General features: G+C 38.1%; 1 protein-coding gene across 1 annotated transcript in view; it reads right to left on the bottom strand.

Moving 5' to 3' along the window:
- Positions 1 to 6,756: 6,756 nt before the first annotated feature.
- Positions 6,757 to 14,798, bottom strand: part of LOC306876682 (cholecystokinin receptor-like) — a 29,119-nt gene continuing 21,077 nt past the window's right edge. Inside the window, exons 3-5 of the mRNA XM_079428027.1 lie at positions 12,053 to 12,314; positions 10,643 to 10,770; positions 6,757 to 9,717 (exon numbers count right to left, since the gene is read on the bottom strand). Of these exons, the coding sequence (XP_079284153.1) occupies positions 9,188 to 9,717; positions 10,643 to 10,770; positions 12,053 to 12,314 (920 nt within the window). The 3' untranslated portion in view covers positions 6,757 to 9,187. The remainder of the gene's footprint in view (positions 9,718 to 10,642; positions 10,771 to 12,052; positions 12,315 to 14,798) is intronic.

Below are 14,798 nucleotides of genomic sequence, written 5' to 3'. Positions count from 1 at the left end.
GTCTATATAATGTATCTTGAAGTTATTTACTGCATTGAGGGTGTGTTTGGTTATGATATTGTTTTGTAGCAGACACTACAGAGTTGATTAGCTTTATTATATGATTACCTTATAACATCAAATTACACAGCATCAGCGGCCTTAGACAGACTCACTGGTTTACATATAGATTAACACACTGTGAAAGCAACAAGCGTCAGTCTCTTGGGTTTGCAAGCACAATTTATACTTGCAGTGGAAATACAGGAAGAAAAAAAAAGATTCTGAGATTGTTTTATGAGCAAAGATTATAGGCAAATATGACATACTGCAGTGTTATTAAACTCCATGATGTAGTGCCATATATATATTCACCTGCACTGCAGCACATCAGAGCTTTCATTTATTACTTATAGTTTAGCTTTTTTAACTGCATGGAGCAATGAGATAAACCAAGGCAATAACACAAATGTCTGTCACAACAATCATAGTACAGATTAATATAGATTATAAATTATACCAGTACAATGAACACAAGCCTGAATATGACACCCCTTTAAGATTCAACAAAGCAAATTCACAACAGTGGCAAACATTTTTTTTTAACAAATGCTCAATGCTTCAGTCCTCACAGAAAAGAAAAGAAAAAAAACCTCACAAACAGATTTGCACACCTTCAGTCTCTCTCTCTCTCGCTCACACACACACACATTCAAGTCTAGATTTCTGTGCTTAAGAACTATCAATCATTAAGTCAGCTGCACATTTATGAACACACATACATAGTTTTAAGGCATTGGTGGCCTAAAGTCTATAATGTTCCACTTTTTCCTTTACTCTTGTTTTCTATATTTTATTATTATTATTATTATTTATTATTCCTCTAGATGTTTACACAATACACAGATTAAATCTAAAATCCTTTTAAATTCTTACAGTATTGCACAAAACTAATAAAATGTTATCAGAGCTGATAGCATAACACAACTATTATTCATTCAAAAATTAAATAAATGAAAATAATAATAATCTTCTTTGTGTTCTACAACCTGGAATATCAGATATACAATATCAGACATGCAGATCAGCATAAATCCAGCAGGAGGGGAGGACACACATTTCCATTTGTTTGGTTAATTTTTCCCTCTTAATCAAAAGACTGATCCTTTGCAGTTCAGCAATAACTTGTAGATAGAAAACGTCTCAGATTACGTATAACCATTGTTCCCCGAGGAAACGTGATGCTGCGTCGGAAATCTCCCTCGAGAGCCGACTCTGCGTGCTTCGCTCCCAAGCAGACCATGCACAAACTGTGTATCCCCGCTCGTAATATAGCGTGGGCAGGGAGGAAGACACAGTTTATAACGCGATCTGCTTTCGCCCTTAACTGTTATAGCACTTTCTTTAGACACTGCTGGAGTTTCTGGTTGCTGAATGCTTGGTGTAACTTTACAGACAGCAGTAAATAGGCCTCACACACACACAGATCGTGACTGACACACACAGAGAGCTTTGCTGAATGACAAAAAGCTGACGCCGGCTGCACCTCACGTGCTTTTAAGCTTCCTGGTCATGACGTCACCCGCCTCTGACGTCTTGCCCATCGTTAGGTCTGATTACACATATGATTCAGAGCTGGATATCGCTGAAGGCGTTCCCCTAGCGTTTTCCGACACAGCTCGAGTTCCTAAAGAGGAACTTTAATTTAAGTATATGGGAGGGTAATAACATAAAAACCACATGATGTACAGTGCATCATGTATTTGAGATTTCTATGACCAGCCAACAGCAAGAACCAGAGGCAACACAGAGATTTCTCCTAGGACTATAGATGACATAGAAACACACTTCTGAAGGGTGTATGGCTATGGAGTTCGTTGCAGAATTCACCCTTTCATTCAAGAAATGTTCCATGAAACGTGTCACCACAGTTCGGGTGGAGATATCAGTGCACGGATGTCAGTAGATGTAATAACGTCCTCTAGACGTCTCTGGAGATGCTTACAGCTCCAGGCAATCACGAACAACACTCGTATGCTTCACAAGACTCTTTTTGAACTTCGAAACACCTTTAGACAACATGTTTATCTTTAGAGCAAATAACATTTCTTTTACTATTTTTTTAAATATATTTTTGTCAGTTAAGGCCCGTTCACACCAAGGATGATAACTATAACAGTAATGGTAGAGATATAGTTTTTTTTAATTATTCTAAATTCAAAAAAACAGTCCACATCACAGGTATAGTGACAACGAAGCAGAGGAGCGATATTGTTGGAATCACTTCCAGAACTTTTTTTTTTCCCATCTGAGGAGCAATAAAAACATAGACAGCCAATCGGAATCCACCTGACTTTAAAGAGCTTGAGCATTTAAGGTGGCAGATGACAAAACTGCAGTATTAGGCAACAGAACATGATTGTGCATTGGTATGGATATTGAAAACTATACTAACTAGTATAGTTTTCAATATCGTTCTTTATGTGTACAGGCCTTTCTTCTTTTCCTATATACCATATTCACGTAAATTTAACTTAAAGAATATTTATGAATGACTTAATTTTAACTCAATGTTCTGTCCACTAAACAGATTATAAAATAATAAATTAAGATAATATTATTTGTATTGTTGCAGTATAAATGGTACCTTCTGTATTTATTTACACTTGTCGGTGATTGGTGATTCGCTCTTTGGAGAACATCTCTTTAATTAAATTTCAAATTCTTTGATGTGATGAGCATTGGTTTGCTACATTTGTTTTAGAAAGCACAATCTGTCATCAGATTGCATGAGCCAGTAATAGATCATGATGCTTTCTGAGTAAAATCTGTCCACTGCCTTAGTAACAGATGCTGCTTAAGCCTGGTTACAAGGCTGTGTTAAGCTTCCTGCAAAAAATTAATGTTTTAATACATCATCTGAAAAAAGGTTTAAAAGGACCTTTAGGCTTGACCTGTGCACACTGCACATATATCCAATTTGTTTTCAAATCCAATCTTTCAGACTGACTGTCATTGTGTTAGTGATGAAATTTGATCCATTTGTACAGATACTTTAGTTCATATCAGATGTAAACAAGTTGGAATGATGTAATGAGTCCAGAAAATATCTCGCTCTCGTTTTGAACTCCTGAAGCACATGAGAGAACATGAGTGGGATTTTATACATTCATGCATATACACATAATGAGATAAAATATTCATACAAAACTTGAGACAATACTACTTTTTTATGATGTTACAGATGATGCATCAAAAAATGCTAGGTTACTTTTTCAACCTAAAGGCTGAGTTGAGACGGTTGGATAACACAGAATGGCACTTGAGAGGAGAGTGAATCCTGTCGATTCACTATAATGCACAGTTTATTCCCGACTTTCTGTGTTTATTACAGGCTTTCAGTCTATGTTTCATGGCGACACTCAGCCTGATGGTTCGTCAGTAGTATTAGTAGAGTATTCATTGGCGGGAGAAAATGGGAACAAAATAACTGGTCTTTTTTTTAAGATTCAATATTACAATTTTCAAAAGCAGTTTTGTTTAACCTTATAAGCTGTATAATTATTGGGTTGCCATTCTTTTCTGCACTTTTTCTCATATGCATTTATGGATTTATATTTGCCTCTTTTTTTATAAATTCTGGGGTGTTTTTGCTAAATAAATGTTCACCTTTTGAGTACTGTTACTGTTGCTGGCATTGTTACTGCAGTCATTCTGTGTGAGAATTTAATTTCCAACCCATATTGAGTTCATCTGAACCCAGCAGTACAGTAGTTTCTAAACAATAAATGAGTTAAATGAAGCCTAATATGTTGGGTCAAACATTTAACCCAACCCGGCGCTACATTTTCTCCCTTTTTGACCCAGAACTGGTAGACAAATTGACCCAAATTGGGTTGTTTTTGACCCAGCAATTTTTAGAGTGCAGAAACAATGACTTGAAATTCAATCAGACTGAAATGCATTCCAAAAAATTCACATTTTAGAACCACATATGGATGTGGTTTGGATGGGGTTTGTAAAAATCAGATGCCATGTGTATTTTCTGATTACAAAAGCTACGGCAAAAATCTGTCTTCTGTCTGGGTGAAGTTGGCTGCCTTATTGTTTTTTGTCATCTTGACTGATGAGGCTGATAAACTTTTTTATATTCATCACGCTGTCTACAAACTTTGTCCGTGACAAGGTGAAGCATTTCGAGGAAAGACTACGCTGAGAGGTTGTGTATGTAATCTGATGAGAACACTTGAGCTCACTGTTGGCTAAACACCATGAAGCATGTGGTTAGTTTAGGCTTCAGATTATATCCTATTAATCAGAGAAAAGAGCTGTGGGCCACAACAATGTGTTCAGAACTCTCAAAGACGTCTCAAACACACCTCGGGGTCATCAGAGTTTTACAGCCCTTCCATTTTCAGCTGTAACTCCCAAGCTCAGAGCATTACAACAGTAAAACGCCCACAGACGGACACAGGCGCTATGATGTCCGACTAATTACAGAGAAACAGCTCATTTATTAAATTAATTTTCCACGGGCATAGTCAATTTCAAAACACTTATTGTTTTATTGGATTTACCAAGCAGATGTTGTTTCTGTCTGTTCTGCTGTATTTATTTAAGTGTTTAGAGTTTAATTGATTCCACGTTCTGCTAATCCGAAACCCGTATGTCAGATGTTTCCTTCATGAGAGCATTTCCTGAGTGAAACTGGTCTGTTTTTGTGCTAAAAAAAGCCCCATGTTGGACTATCATGGGCTATTAAACATCTGTGCAGCCTACAGCAGCCTATGATCCATTTTACTGTTGCATTCACAATTCACTTAGCATTCAAACGCAAATTTGCCTTGTGCTAGTTATGGGTTTTTCTCTCACTTTTGGAACTCCTTTATAAGCGTAGATGCTTTACAAGTTGTAGTACGCCAGTTGTTTTTCACAAGAAACACATGGTTTCTCAATCTGGATCCAAACCTGACGAAGTCAGGCATCTGTTTCGCAAACGTCTTCACAGGAGGATCTCTACCACCGGCTATATATTAGTCTCATGAAAAAGGAGCCATGATGGGCTTGGAAAGGTCAGAACTAAATGCATCTGCTGACCTCATTTCTCTACTCATTAGAATAAAGCAAAAACATCTGCTGATCAAACCTTTTTAAGACTGAGTGACACAATGCAAGATTGGCTTATATAAAAGTATTTTGATCCTTTTTCAAAACACGCAATCAAGAAGAGCTCAAATGATCATTTTCAACTATGAGCATGTCACCTTTTCCGATCCAAAAATAACAACCTGAACTAATGGGATGCTGTTTTAAAATGAGCGAATCCGACAACATCGTCAGGGTGATCCGATAAAACTGATCTTTGTGTGTGATCCTGAATACCGACCCATTATCCGTGGCGCAGGGGAACGATGCCATTAAAACCCTGGCTGGTACATCAGGGAAAGTTTGGACGGCCAAGCGACATAAATTTAATGGGGGAATTGGCAGCTTTTAAGGCCTGCTATGTGATGGACGGTCATCCGGGCTAGGGAAGCGTGTAGATAACAAGGTATCAATGCAATGTTGACATTGTTCACTGCAAAGTAAGTTCAGGGAGCATGTTTAGCCAGTGGAAAAAATATGGAGCATATAAATCTGGAAAAAAGAGACAAACTAATGGGGAAGAGAGGAGTAGGTGGCAAATATAGAGAAATGTAAGTAATATGGGTAGTTTGGGGAGCATTTATGCTGGTTCCTGCTTGGATATGATTATGCTTAACTGTACCCAATGATGTAAAATCATTCTGCACATAAGGATGGTTGAATTGAGCATGAGCAATGTAAAGAACAAAGTAGTCTCAGCCTCAGACGTCAGGCCCACAGAACGTTGATTAAACGTCTGATGCATATGGCACACTTTTCTGGAAACACTTCAGGAATGTCGAAGTCGTCACCTGACTGGTTGAATTAAACCGGATTTCCGAGAGACGCGAGTGTTGCGTTTATTTTCGGTCCACCGGGAAACAAATATGCCGTGATGCCAAACCAACACACGAAAGAAGAATGCCGTCGTGTTTACAAATGTGATAACGAATGCTTATCAGGGTCAACTAAACGCTGGATTTTCAAAAGTATGTGAAATATTTAAAGTTTGCGGCATATAATCTTTAAAATTTCGCACACCGGGTTGTTATTGTGGCGACATTTCCACGCCCCGAAACGTGACGCTAAACGAAACGAACTGTGATTGGTTGTTTGACATGTCGATCAAACGGCCTCATGAGCGGGCCTTGGCCAATGAAAGCGGACATCTATTCCAGACCTTCAGCCGTCAGTCTGAAGGTCTGGCTACGCGAGACTAAGAACAAAGTGACTCAATACCATGTTTTCAAACTAGTGTTTCCCATCCATTTTTGCCTTTTGTATCCCCAAAGCGCTATCTGTAAGGCTCAAGCATCCCTTCATCAACACTTTTGGTGAAAACAAGTCTTCATAGTCTTCAAGGAACATAATTAAATCATATATGTAATAATAATGTTATGACCAGTTTACACTAATTGTTTAATTAATGTTACCTATTATTTTGTTTTCTTTCTTTACAAAGGAAAAACACCATGACATGAATCATGACAAGTTATTATAACTTATTTCTGTTTCATAGGTTTAAAAACAATACCCCATGGGACAGTCAGTTGTGATCATTTGAGGAATTGGGAATTATAACGTTTGAATTTTAATCTTACTTGATGAGTAATGAGTTCATGCAAAATTAGTTATTTTTTTGTTTTTTGTTTTATAATGATGACTGTTAGAAAAATGCAGTGTAGAAGAGAATATACTGTTAAATGTTTCCATCATTACGACAAAAATAATCTTTGTATATATCCATTCAAAGTGTCATAACTTCCTACAAAATGTTATGCGTTTTTGGAGTTTCATCTTGAATTTTTTCATCAGTAATTAAAATCAAAGTGGCTGAAAAAGTGCAATGAACTCATCACGCCAGGTTCTCACTTTGGCAGCACTTTAATTTTACTTAAAGTCAACCATTAAATTGACATTTTCAATTTTAGTGACTTTACTTTTATAATTTACAGTCTCTGAATCAAGTCTGACTTCCCATGGGTCCCACGGCACTCAAAAATATCTGACATTTAATCAAGCTTCTCTCTCTAACCTGGCTCAAAAAACATTTTCTTTTTTAAAAGAAGGACAGAACAATCACAAATCATGTTTAAGTGTTCTTTGCTGTTGTTTGATGTGATCTGGAAGGACCTTAATACGCTTATAGCTATGAATTTACGAGGGCATGTGAAAGCAGTCATAAATCAGTCTGTGGGATTATGACAGATTGGCATGATTTCATCCCAATCAAGGGTTTTAAGGTTATCATTCAGTTGAGGTCACCTATAACCACTGTGAAGGCCACGAAGGACAACTTCAAAAACCAAACAAAACCTCTGCAGCTCAAAAAATGAGGATGAAGCCAATTGCCAAAACTAGTATCCTGTCTAGCAACAAACCATCACACATTATAATACTGTAGAATATTGTGACTTTTGCAACATAGGCTCACTGGAAATATCTCTAAATAAATTTCTGCAAAACTGAAAAAAACGTTCCTATACATTCGAATCGCTGCAGTTTCCAGTTGACAAAGACTAGAGGGAATAAAACTCCCACAACTTTTATTCCTTCTAACATAAAGTATGATTTGCAGGTCCACAGTTTTGATTAATAAAGCCTAATTTTCGCACAATTACTTCAGGAATATCATATTATGAATTCAAAACCTTTTCAAACTGCTGCGACATCTGAAAACTGATACTTTTGAACATTAACATCACATATCCAGCTTCATATGTATGGGTTTCTATATTCAGTAGGTTAGTTTGGTAGCTCACGCTTGGAGTTCAGTTTGAGAGGTGAAGAGCTTGGGTACGAATACCATGAAACTACGGTTCAACAAAACAGCTCAAACCGGCATATAAGGAAGGTCAAATGGCACGGTTCCATCAACAAGTCCGTTTTTATATCAGTTTTGCATTTGTTAACGCTAACGGGTAGGTTTAGGGTTGGGTTTGGTGTAGGGGATATTTCCAACATCATAGAGCTTTAACTTTTAGAGGCACTCCCCAGATATTTGAATTATGAACCACAGCATTATGTACCTGAAGCAACATAATAAAAACACAGCTATATAAGCGTGTCAAAAAGGTGTCAGGGTCATGCATCGAACCCGCATTTTAACGCCACTTACTGGATGTTTCACTTTGAAACTGACTCGAAACATGCAGTAAGGTACGTAATAACGATGCTGCAGAAATGTTTTAGAGGCACGTATTTCTAATGGGCCTGGACTTTTAGTATAAGCCTGTTGGCTCAGACTTTGGAAAGCTACTGTTTGTCAGTGTTTTAGAGTCCTGATCTTATGAATTAAATCTTTCCTGATGAACCTTGACCTCAGAAAAGATTTTAAAACCACCATGCAGGCACTTAAAACTCCAACAAAGGGATAATTTAACATAAAGTGTAAGGCTGGCATTCTACTAGCCATTTTAAGTCATTTACATAGTCGTTTGAGCAAGTCGGTTAATGTAGCTGTCTCTCAGTGAGCGCTAACAGCTCCACAGACTCTGCTTCCCGCTGAGTTTATGGTCTTGCTGACTCTGACAACATCTAGCAAGTTCAAAATTATCGCTCAGTTGATAAAGGCAACCAATGAGCTTCCTCTCATTCCGAAGAGCCATTGTTCTGCTCGCATCTAATCCAAACTTTTCCTCAGCAAACTCGATGCCACAAACTTTACCTTAAATGCAGATTGTTACTCTTTGTTACAGATTGTTAAAAAATTTCTGGTTCCTCTACACCAAAACGATATCCCAGGTCAGTCAGAAATAAATGTCCAGGCAGTCTTTTGGTGTCTTTTTTGTTATGTGAGAGTGACAGACCTTTGACAGAAGAGGGTGAGGTTGGTGTGACCTTCCCTACCGAGTTGTTAGATGCCACCTTATGTATATACATTTATACAAGTCTCTATTGTAGATGTAACAACATGACCAATCATTCATGTTGATGGAGCAATCGTGTTGATGTAGCATGTGGTTTGCTTTGCTGCAAGTAGGTGATAAACAATCAAAGTCTTCCACCAAAAGTAAACCCTCGCAATATGTCAACATCAACCCCAATTTTTTCTCCTTCTTGCCCAGCCTGAGTCCTCGGAGAATTAGCATGGTCCCATTGTGCTGACAGTGGAATAGTTGAACTTAGACATGGACGCTCCAGTAGCAGTAACCTCATCGTCACCTTCCCTGAAGCCTCTTCTACGGCAGGGCCAGCAGCAGCAGGAGAAGGTGGTGAAAAGCGCCTTTCGAAAGCGCTTGTTCATGAAGCAGTAGATGATTGGGTTGACGCAGGCAGATGTGTAGGACAGCAGGTGGATGAATGAGATGGGGGCTCCAGAAAGAGCCTTGTGGGCTGAGGGAAGGTCGAAGGCTTTCCAGGTGTTGACGGAGTACAGGGGCATCCAGCAGATGAAGAACATGGCCACGATGACAACGAGCATACGGATCACTCGCTTTTTGGCCATTAGTTTAGCCTCGGACGTGTTGCTGCGGGGTCGGTCCACCTTTGCAGAGCCTGTTGGGGTGAGGACTGACATCTCCATTGAGTTGGGCCTTTTGGACACCTGGATGTAGCAGCCATCTCCATCATCGCTACTATATAAGACAGTGGCGCTGATACCATTTTTCATTCCTAAAAAGGAAACATTGCACATTCCTCAAAAAGAATCTCAGAGGGAGTATTTAGATGAATACAGATCAAGGGGAAACTTACATTTTGAACTAGATTTGCATTCTTTGAATAAAGTACTACTGCTTGCGAGGCAGAATTCACATCCAAATATGACGAAAGTGCCATTGTTGTCAGCTACATTTTAAGTTTGGAGAATTATTATAATTATTATATTAATATATTATTATTCTTAGGCCCTGTTTACACTAGTGCTTTTTCGTTTTAAAATGTTTTAAAACCCTTGTGTCTTTCACTAAACAATAACCTTCATAAGACCCCACAGTAGGTTGTATTTTGACCTTCTTGAGTTCCCTTCTTTTGCACAAATTTTTACCAATAAAATGGGAAAGGAAATGACATTTCACTAATTCAAATGAAAACATCTTAATGGGTAGAGTGGTGACTCAGCGCTGGAGAGTTTGAATGCTAGATTATTGCAGCCCAGGGGAAATGGAGACATATTTATAACATTAATAGAATGTGATTTAGAGTAGAACAGTGGAATTCATGATGAGACATAATCAAAGCAATCCAGCAGATATAAACTTGTAAGAGCTCCATCAATGAGCAATTAAAGGCTAAAATTCAAGTTTATATGTCCTGCTTTTTTCTTCTTGCTTTTTTAGGGGAGGTTGCGGTAATGTTGTCCAGCTGCAATTATATTTTCGAAAATCAAATAGGTCACATTTCATTACTTAGGACATTGAGCCCCATTCACAAACAGATTGTCATAGCTGTACAGACAACCAATTAAATCTTCAGGTTAGGTCATCTAATACAATCACAGTGACTAGCACATTTAATACCCAGTGAGATGATCTGGGGCTTACTAAAACATGACACTAAATTAGACTGTGTTGTGTTATTGACTTCATAATTGTCTCACCGCTCTGTCCCTTCTTCGGCTCCTGTTCAAACTGTATTCCACGGTAGAGTTCTCGAGAAATGAGCCCATAAGCAATGATCATCACCACTCCAGGAATGAAGAACAGAACAAATAGCAACAGGATGCACCTAAAACAACATTAAAATGGTTTGAAACATTTTGAGCAATAATTTACCTAAAAGTGAAAATTTAGTCACCCTCAGGCTATCTAAGATGTAGATCAGTTTGATTCTTCATCACAACAGATTTGGAGAAATGTAGCATTGCATCACTTGCTCACCTATGGATTCTCTGCAGTGAATGGGTGCCGTCAGAATGAGAGTCCAGCTTTTCACTTAACAAGATGTTAACTGATGGACTGGAGTGGTGCGTATTATTTGATGATTATCGTGATGTTTTTATCAGCTGTTATGATGAAGAAACAAACCCGTCTACATCTATTACCTGAGGTCAATTCCTTTAAGATATCCACCCATTCAAGAGTTAGCCGCTTATGTCTAGATTTAATGAAAACTGTTTCACCTAGACTATTCAAAGCTTTGTTTATTCTACAAAAGAGTTATTTATTCTGATTATAACTCTGAATTAATTTAAATATTGATAATTATCCTCATAAGTGTGTAGTCATGCTTTGGCATAGCTTGAAGGGAACATATCCGTGATGTGCCTAACAACACCTCTTCCCTGTAATGAAATCACTTTAATGTCCAGCCTCTCATGGCTTATTATTACTGTAACAGAATATGCAGAAAGAAGTACAAGCAAACTCAGAGGAACATGGAGAGAGAGAACTGTTGTCGTCACTTTCTGTCTACCTAGCAACAGCTGTCATAAAACATCAATGTGATGCAGGAGGCACCCAGCTGATGTTTAAGACCCCGGCTCCTTATCAGAGCGCTGCACAGTGACTCTGTCTCTGTTTCTCTGTTTTTGCCTCTTATGTTGAGACAAATGCACACAGTCAATGATGTTACAGTATGAGTAATAACAGCATTCCTTTCTAATTAAAGGAATTTTCAGAGTACAAAACAACTTAAGCTCTAAGGCAGCATCTGTAGCATGCTCTTGATTACCACAGACAAGCATTTTGAATATGTTAGTATGCAAATCATTTCAAGATTTTTTTTATGTCTCTGATAAAAAAGTATAGTAAAAACAGTAGTATTGTGAAATATTATTACAATATTAAAATAACTTTTTATTTATTTATTTATTTATTTTGTACACATATTGATGTAAACTGTCCGAGCTGTGGTGTAGTGGTTTGTGCATGTGCTCAGAACATGTATACAGACTGCTGGCTCTGGAGGAACCAGATTTGAGTCTGGTCTAGGTCATGTCATTTTTTCCACTTTACTGTCCTATAAGATAAAGTCAGATTAGCACTCACAGCTATACTTGAACACTCACCACGCTTGCTCCACCTCGCTCTTTGGCCAGTCATGGCGGCACATGTGAGCTGTAATGTTGTTGGGTTTGATGAACTTCACCAGCGCGCTGAAGATGGGATAGGGTGTCATAATGAGGAAGGACAGGACCCAGGTGGAAGCAATGACTTTGTATGCGTGGGATCGGGTCTGCCATGCCCGGGACTGTAGCGGGTTGCAAATGGCACTGTACCTCTCAATCGCTATAGCCACCAGACTGAAGGTAGATATGCAGACAGAGATGCCTGTAATAAATCAAAAGAATATTGTAATTTTAACTGTAAAAGACTGTAAAAATGTTACAGTAAGAATATATTGACTGGCTGAGTTACCTCACTATAAATGGTGAAAAACTGTAATAAATCTAACAAGACATTTCACAGTTTACAGTATACAATTTTACAGTAAAATATTGTTAAATGTACAGTTGTTGGAAGTAAAAATTATTCTTGTAATTTACAGTGAAAACGCTAGAGTGGCATTCCCAGAATTCCCTGTGTAAAATCTCACATTTTATTGTTTTTCATTGAAATAACTGTTTGTTAATTATTAGTAGTATTTATTAGTTATTATATAGATTATGGTTTTATTATTGCATTATTTTAGTGTCATGTTTATATATATATATATATACAGTGGTGTGAAAAAGTGTTGGCCCCCTTCCTGATTTTTTTTTTTTTTTTTTGCATGTTTGACACACTTTAATGTTTCAGATCATCAGACACATTTAAATATCAAAATCAAAGATATCACAAGTAAACACAACATCCACAAAATCCAAACCCACATGGCCCTGTGTGAAAACGTGTTTATTAATCCATATTAAAATGTGAACACCATATTTTTTATACATGCAATTTTACCATAAATTTCAGGGTTTTTTTTTTTTTTTTTTTTTTTCAGTTTTTCATAAAGAAATTAACATTGAGTCAAGATCTTGTCTAAACGGTTTATATACCAAGTTTTCTGATTCAGTTGCTCCTATACGTATTCACTGCAAATCTGTATGTATTTCCCCGAAAGCTTGATGCTTTGCAAAATAGAAAGCAACAAAATCTAAAATACAAAAGCTTAATGAAAACCATTGCAGAATGGCATTCTTGTTGGTGAGTGTGATTTCTGACAGCTCCTCATGTTTGAGGAATTACTGCCCTGATGGCCCGGGAGCTTTGATCTGATCTCACCCTCCGCACCAGAGCTCATACCAAGGAAATTTTTCTTTGCTTTACAAATCCCCTTCCTTCTCCGCCCCCTCGAAAAACAAACAGTGGGAGGGAGGTTGTGGTTGGCACAGCATGTCGGATGTGCTGCCCTGTTGCACTCTGACACTGTGTGGGCTGCAGGCCACTCACTCACACTCAAGCAAATAAGATCTGCTCTCTTGTGAACTTTGTCATCTCCAGGGCCTCCACCAGACAGTCAACATAATGCAGGAGAAAAACATCCTTTAGAATCACTATCTGATCACCCGTGAATGCCAGTCAAAAAAAAAAAAAAAAACATGACAGTGTAATTGATTTCAGGCCACCACACCTGAATTGTGCCTTGTGCCTGTGACTTTTATTCAAATGCATAACAATATGGTCCACTACTGCCCAGAACAGAATTGTCTTTTGATTTTTTGCCCCTTCAAATCATTTGCCAGCAGCCCTTGTGAGCCTTGACTTTCATTTAGGGAGGTAGTGATCCATGAAACAGTGCAGATCAAGCTGGATGCATTCATACATATGTCTACATCAGTGGCCAATTTCTCAAAGCGAGGGGCAGTGCCAAAATCTGACATCCTGCTAACTGTATTACAAATGAACAATAGTCCAATAGTAACCAAGCCATTTTGACTTGTGCTTTATAGTCTGGCTCATATTGCAGCTTATTTGTGTAATTTTTTACAGTATGTGTTGTTTAGGAGCCAAAACCTGAAGTATGATACTACAATAATAGATTGTATGAAGAAAAAATACATTATATATATAATACAAACGCCAGTGAAGTGAAGTGACATTCAGCCAAGTATGGTGACCCATACTCGGAATTCGTGCTCTGCATTTAAGCCATCCAACGTGCACACACACAGCAGTGAACACACACACACACCGTGAACACACACACACACACACCGTGAACATACACCAGGAGCAGTGGGCAGCCATTTATGCTGCAGCGCCCGGGGAGCAGTTGGGGGTTCGGTGCCTTGCTCAAGGGCACCTCAGTCGTGGTATTGAGGGTGGAGAGAGTGCTGGACATTCACTCCCCCCACCTACAATCCCTGCCGGCCGGAGACTCGAACCCGCAACCTTCGGATTACAAGTCCGACTCTCTAACCATTAGGCCACGACTCCACAGTCTCCCTTCTCTGCAGAATGCGATATATCCGCTCAACCAATCACAGTACAAATGAACCAAATTTTATTTTATTGTTGTAATGAATTTAAAGCATTAACAAGAAAACCTGTTGAAATAATTTTGGGGATGATGACTGATTGAATGTAGGCTATTTTTAGTCCAGTGCCTGTATATTAGTAGGTTATTGACCAAGTTCAGAGTCTGTCATATGTGGATCAACTTACTTTGTTGTGTATTTTCAACAGTTTCAATATAAAAAATAACTTTTATATTGATTCAGTGGATTTATTGCATTTTGAAAAAACAAAACAAAAAAAAACGTCATGGATTTATTGCATTTTGGGGGGGAAATTATCAGTTTTTATAACAAATCTCTGAAAATCAAA

Source organism: Barbus barbus (assembly GCF_936440315.1).
Source record: "Barbus barbus genome assembly, chromosome: 11".
NCBI classification, from domain to species: domain Eukaryota; kingdom Metazoa; phylum Chordata; class Actinopteri; order Cypriniformes; family Cyprinidae; genus Barbus; species Barbus barbus.
The sequence above is the reverse complement of the archived record's forward strand: the minus strand, read 5'-3'. Positions and strand labels throughout refer to the sequence as shown.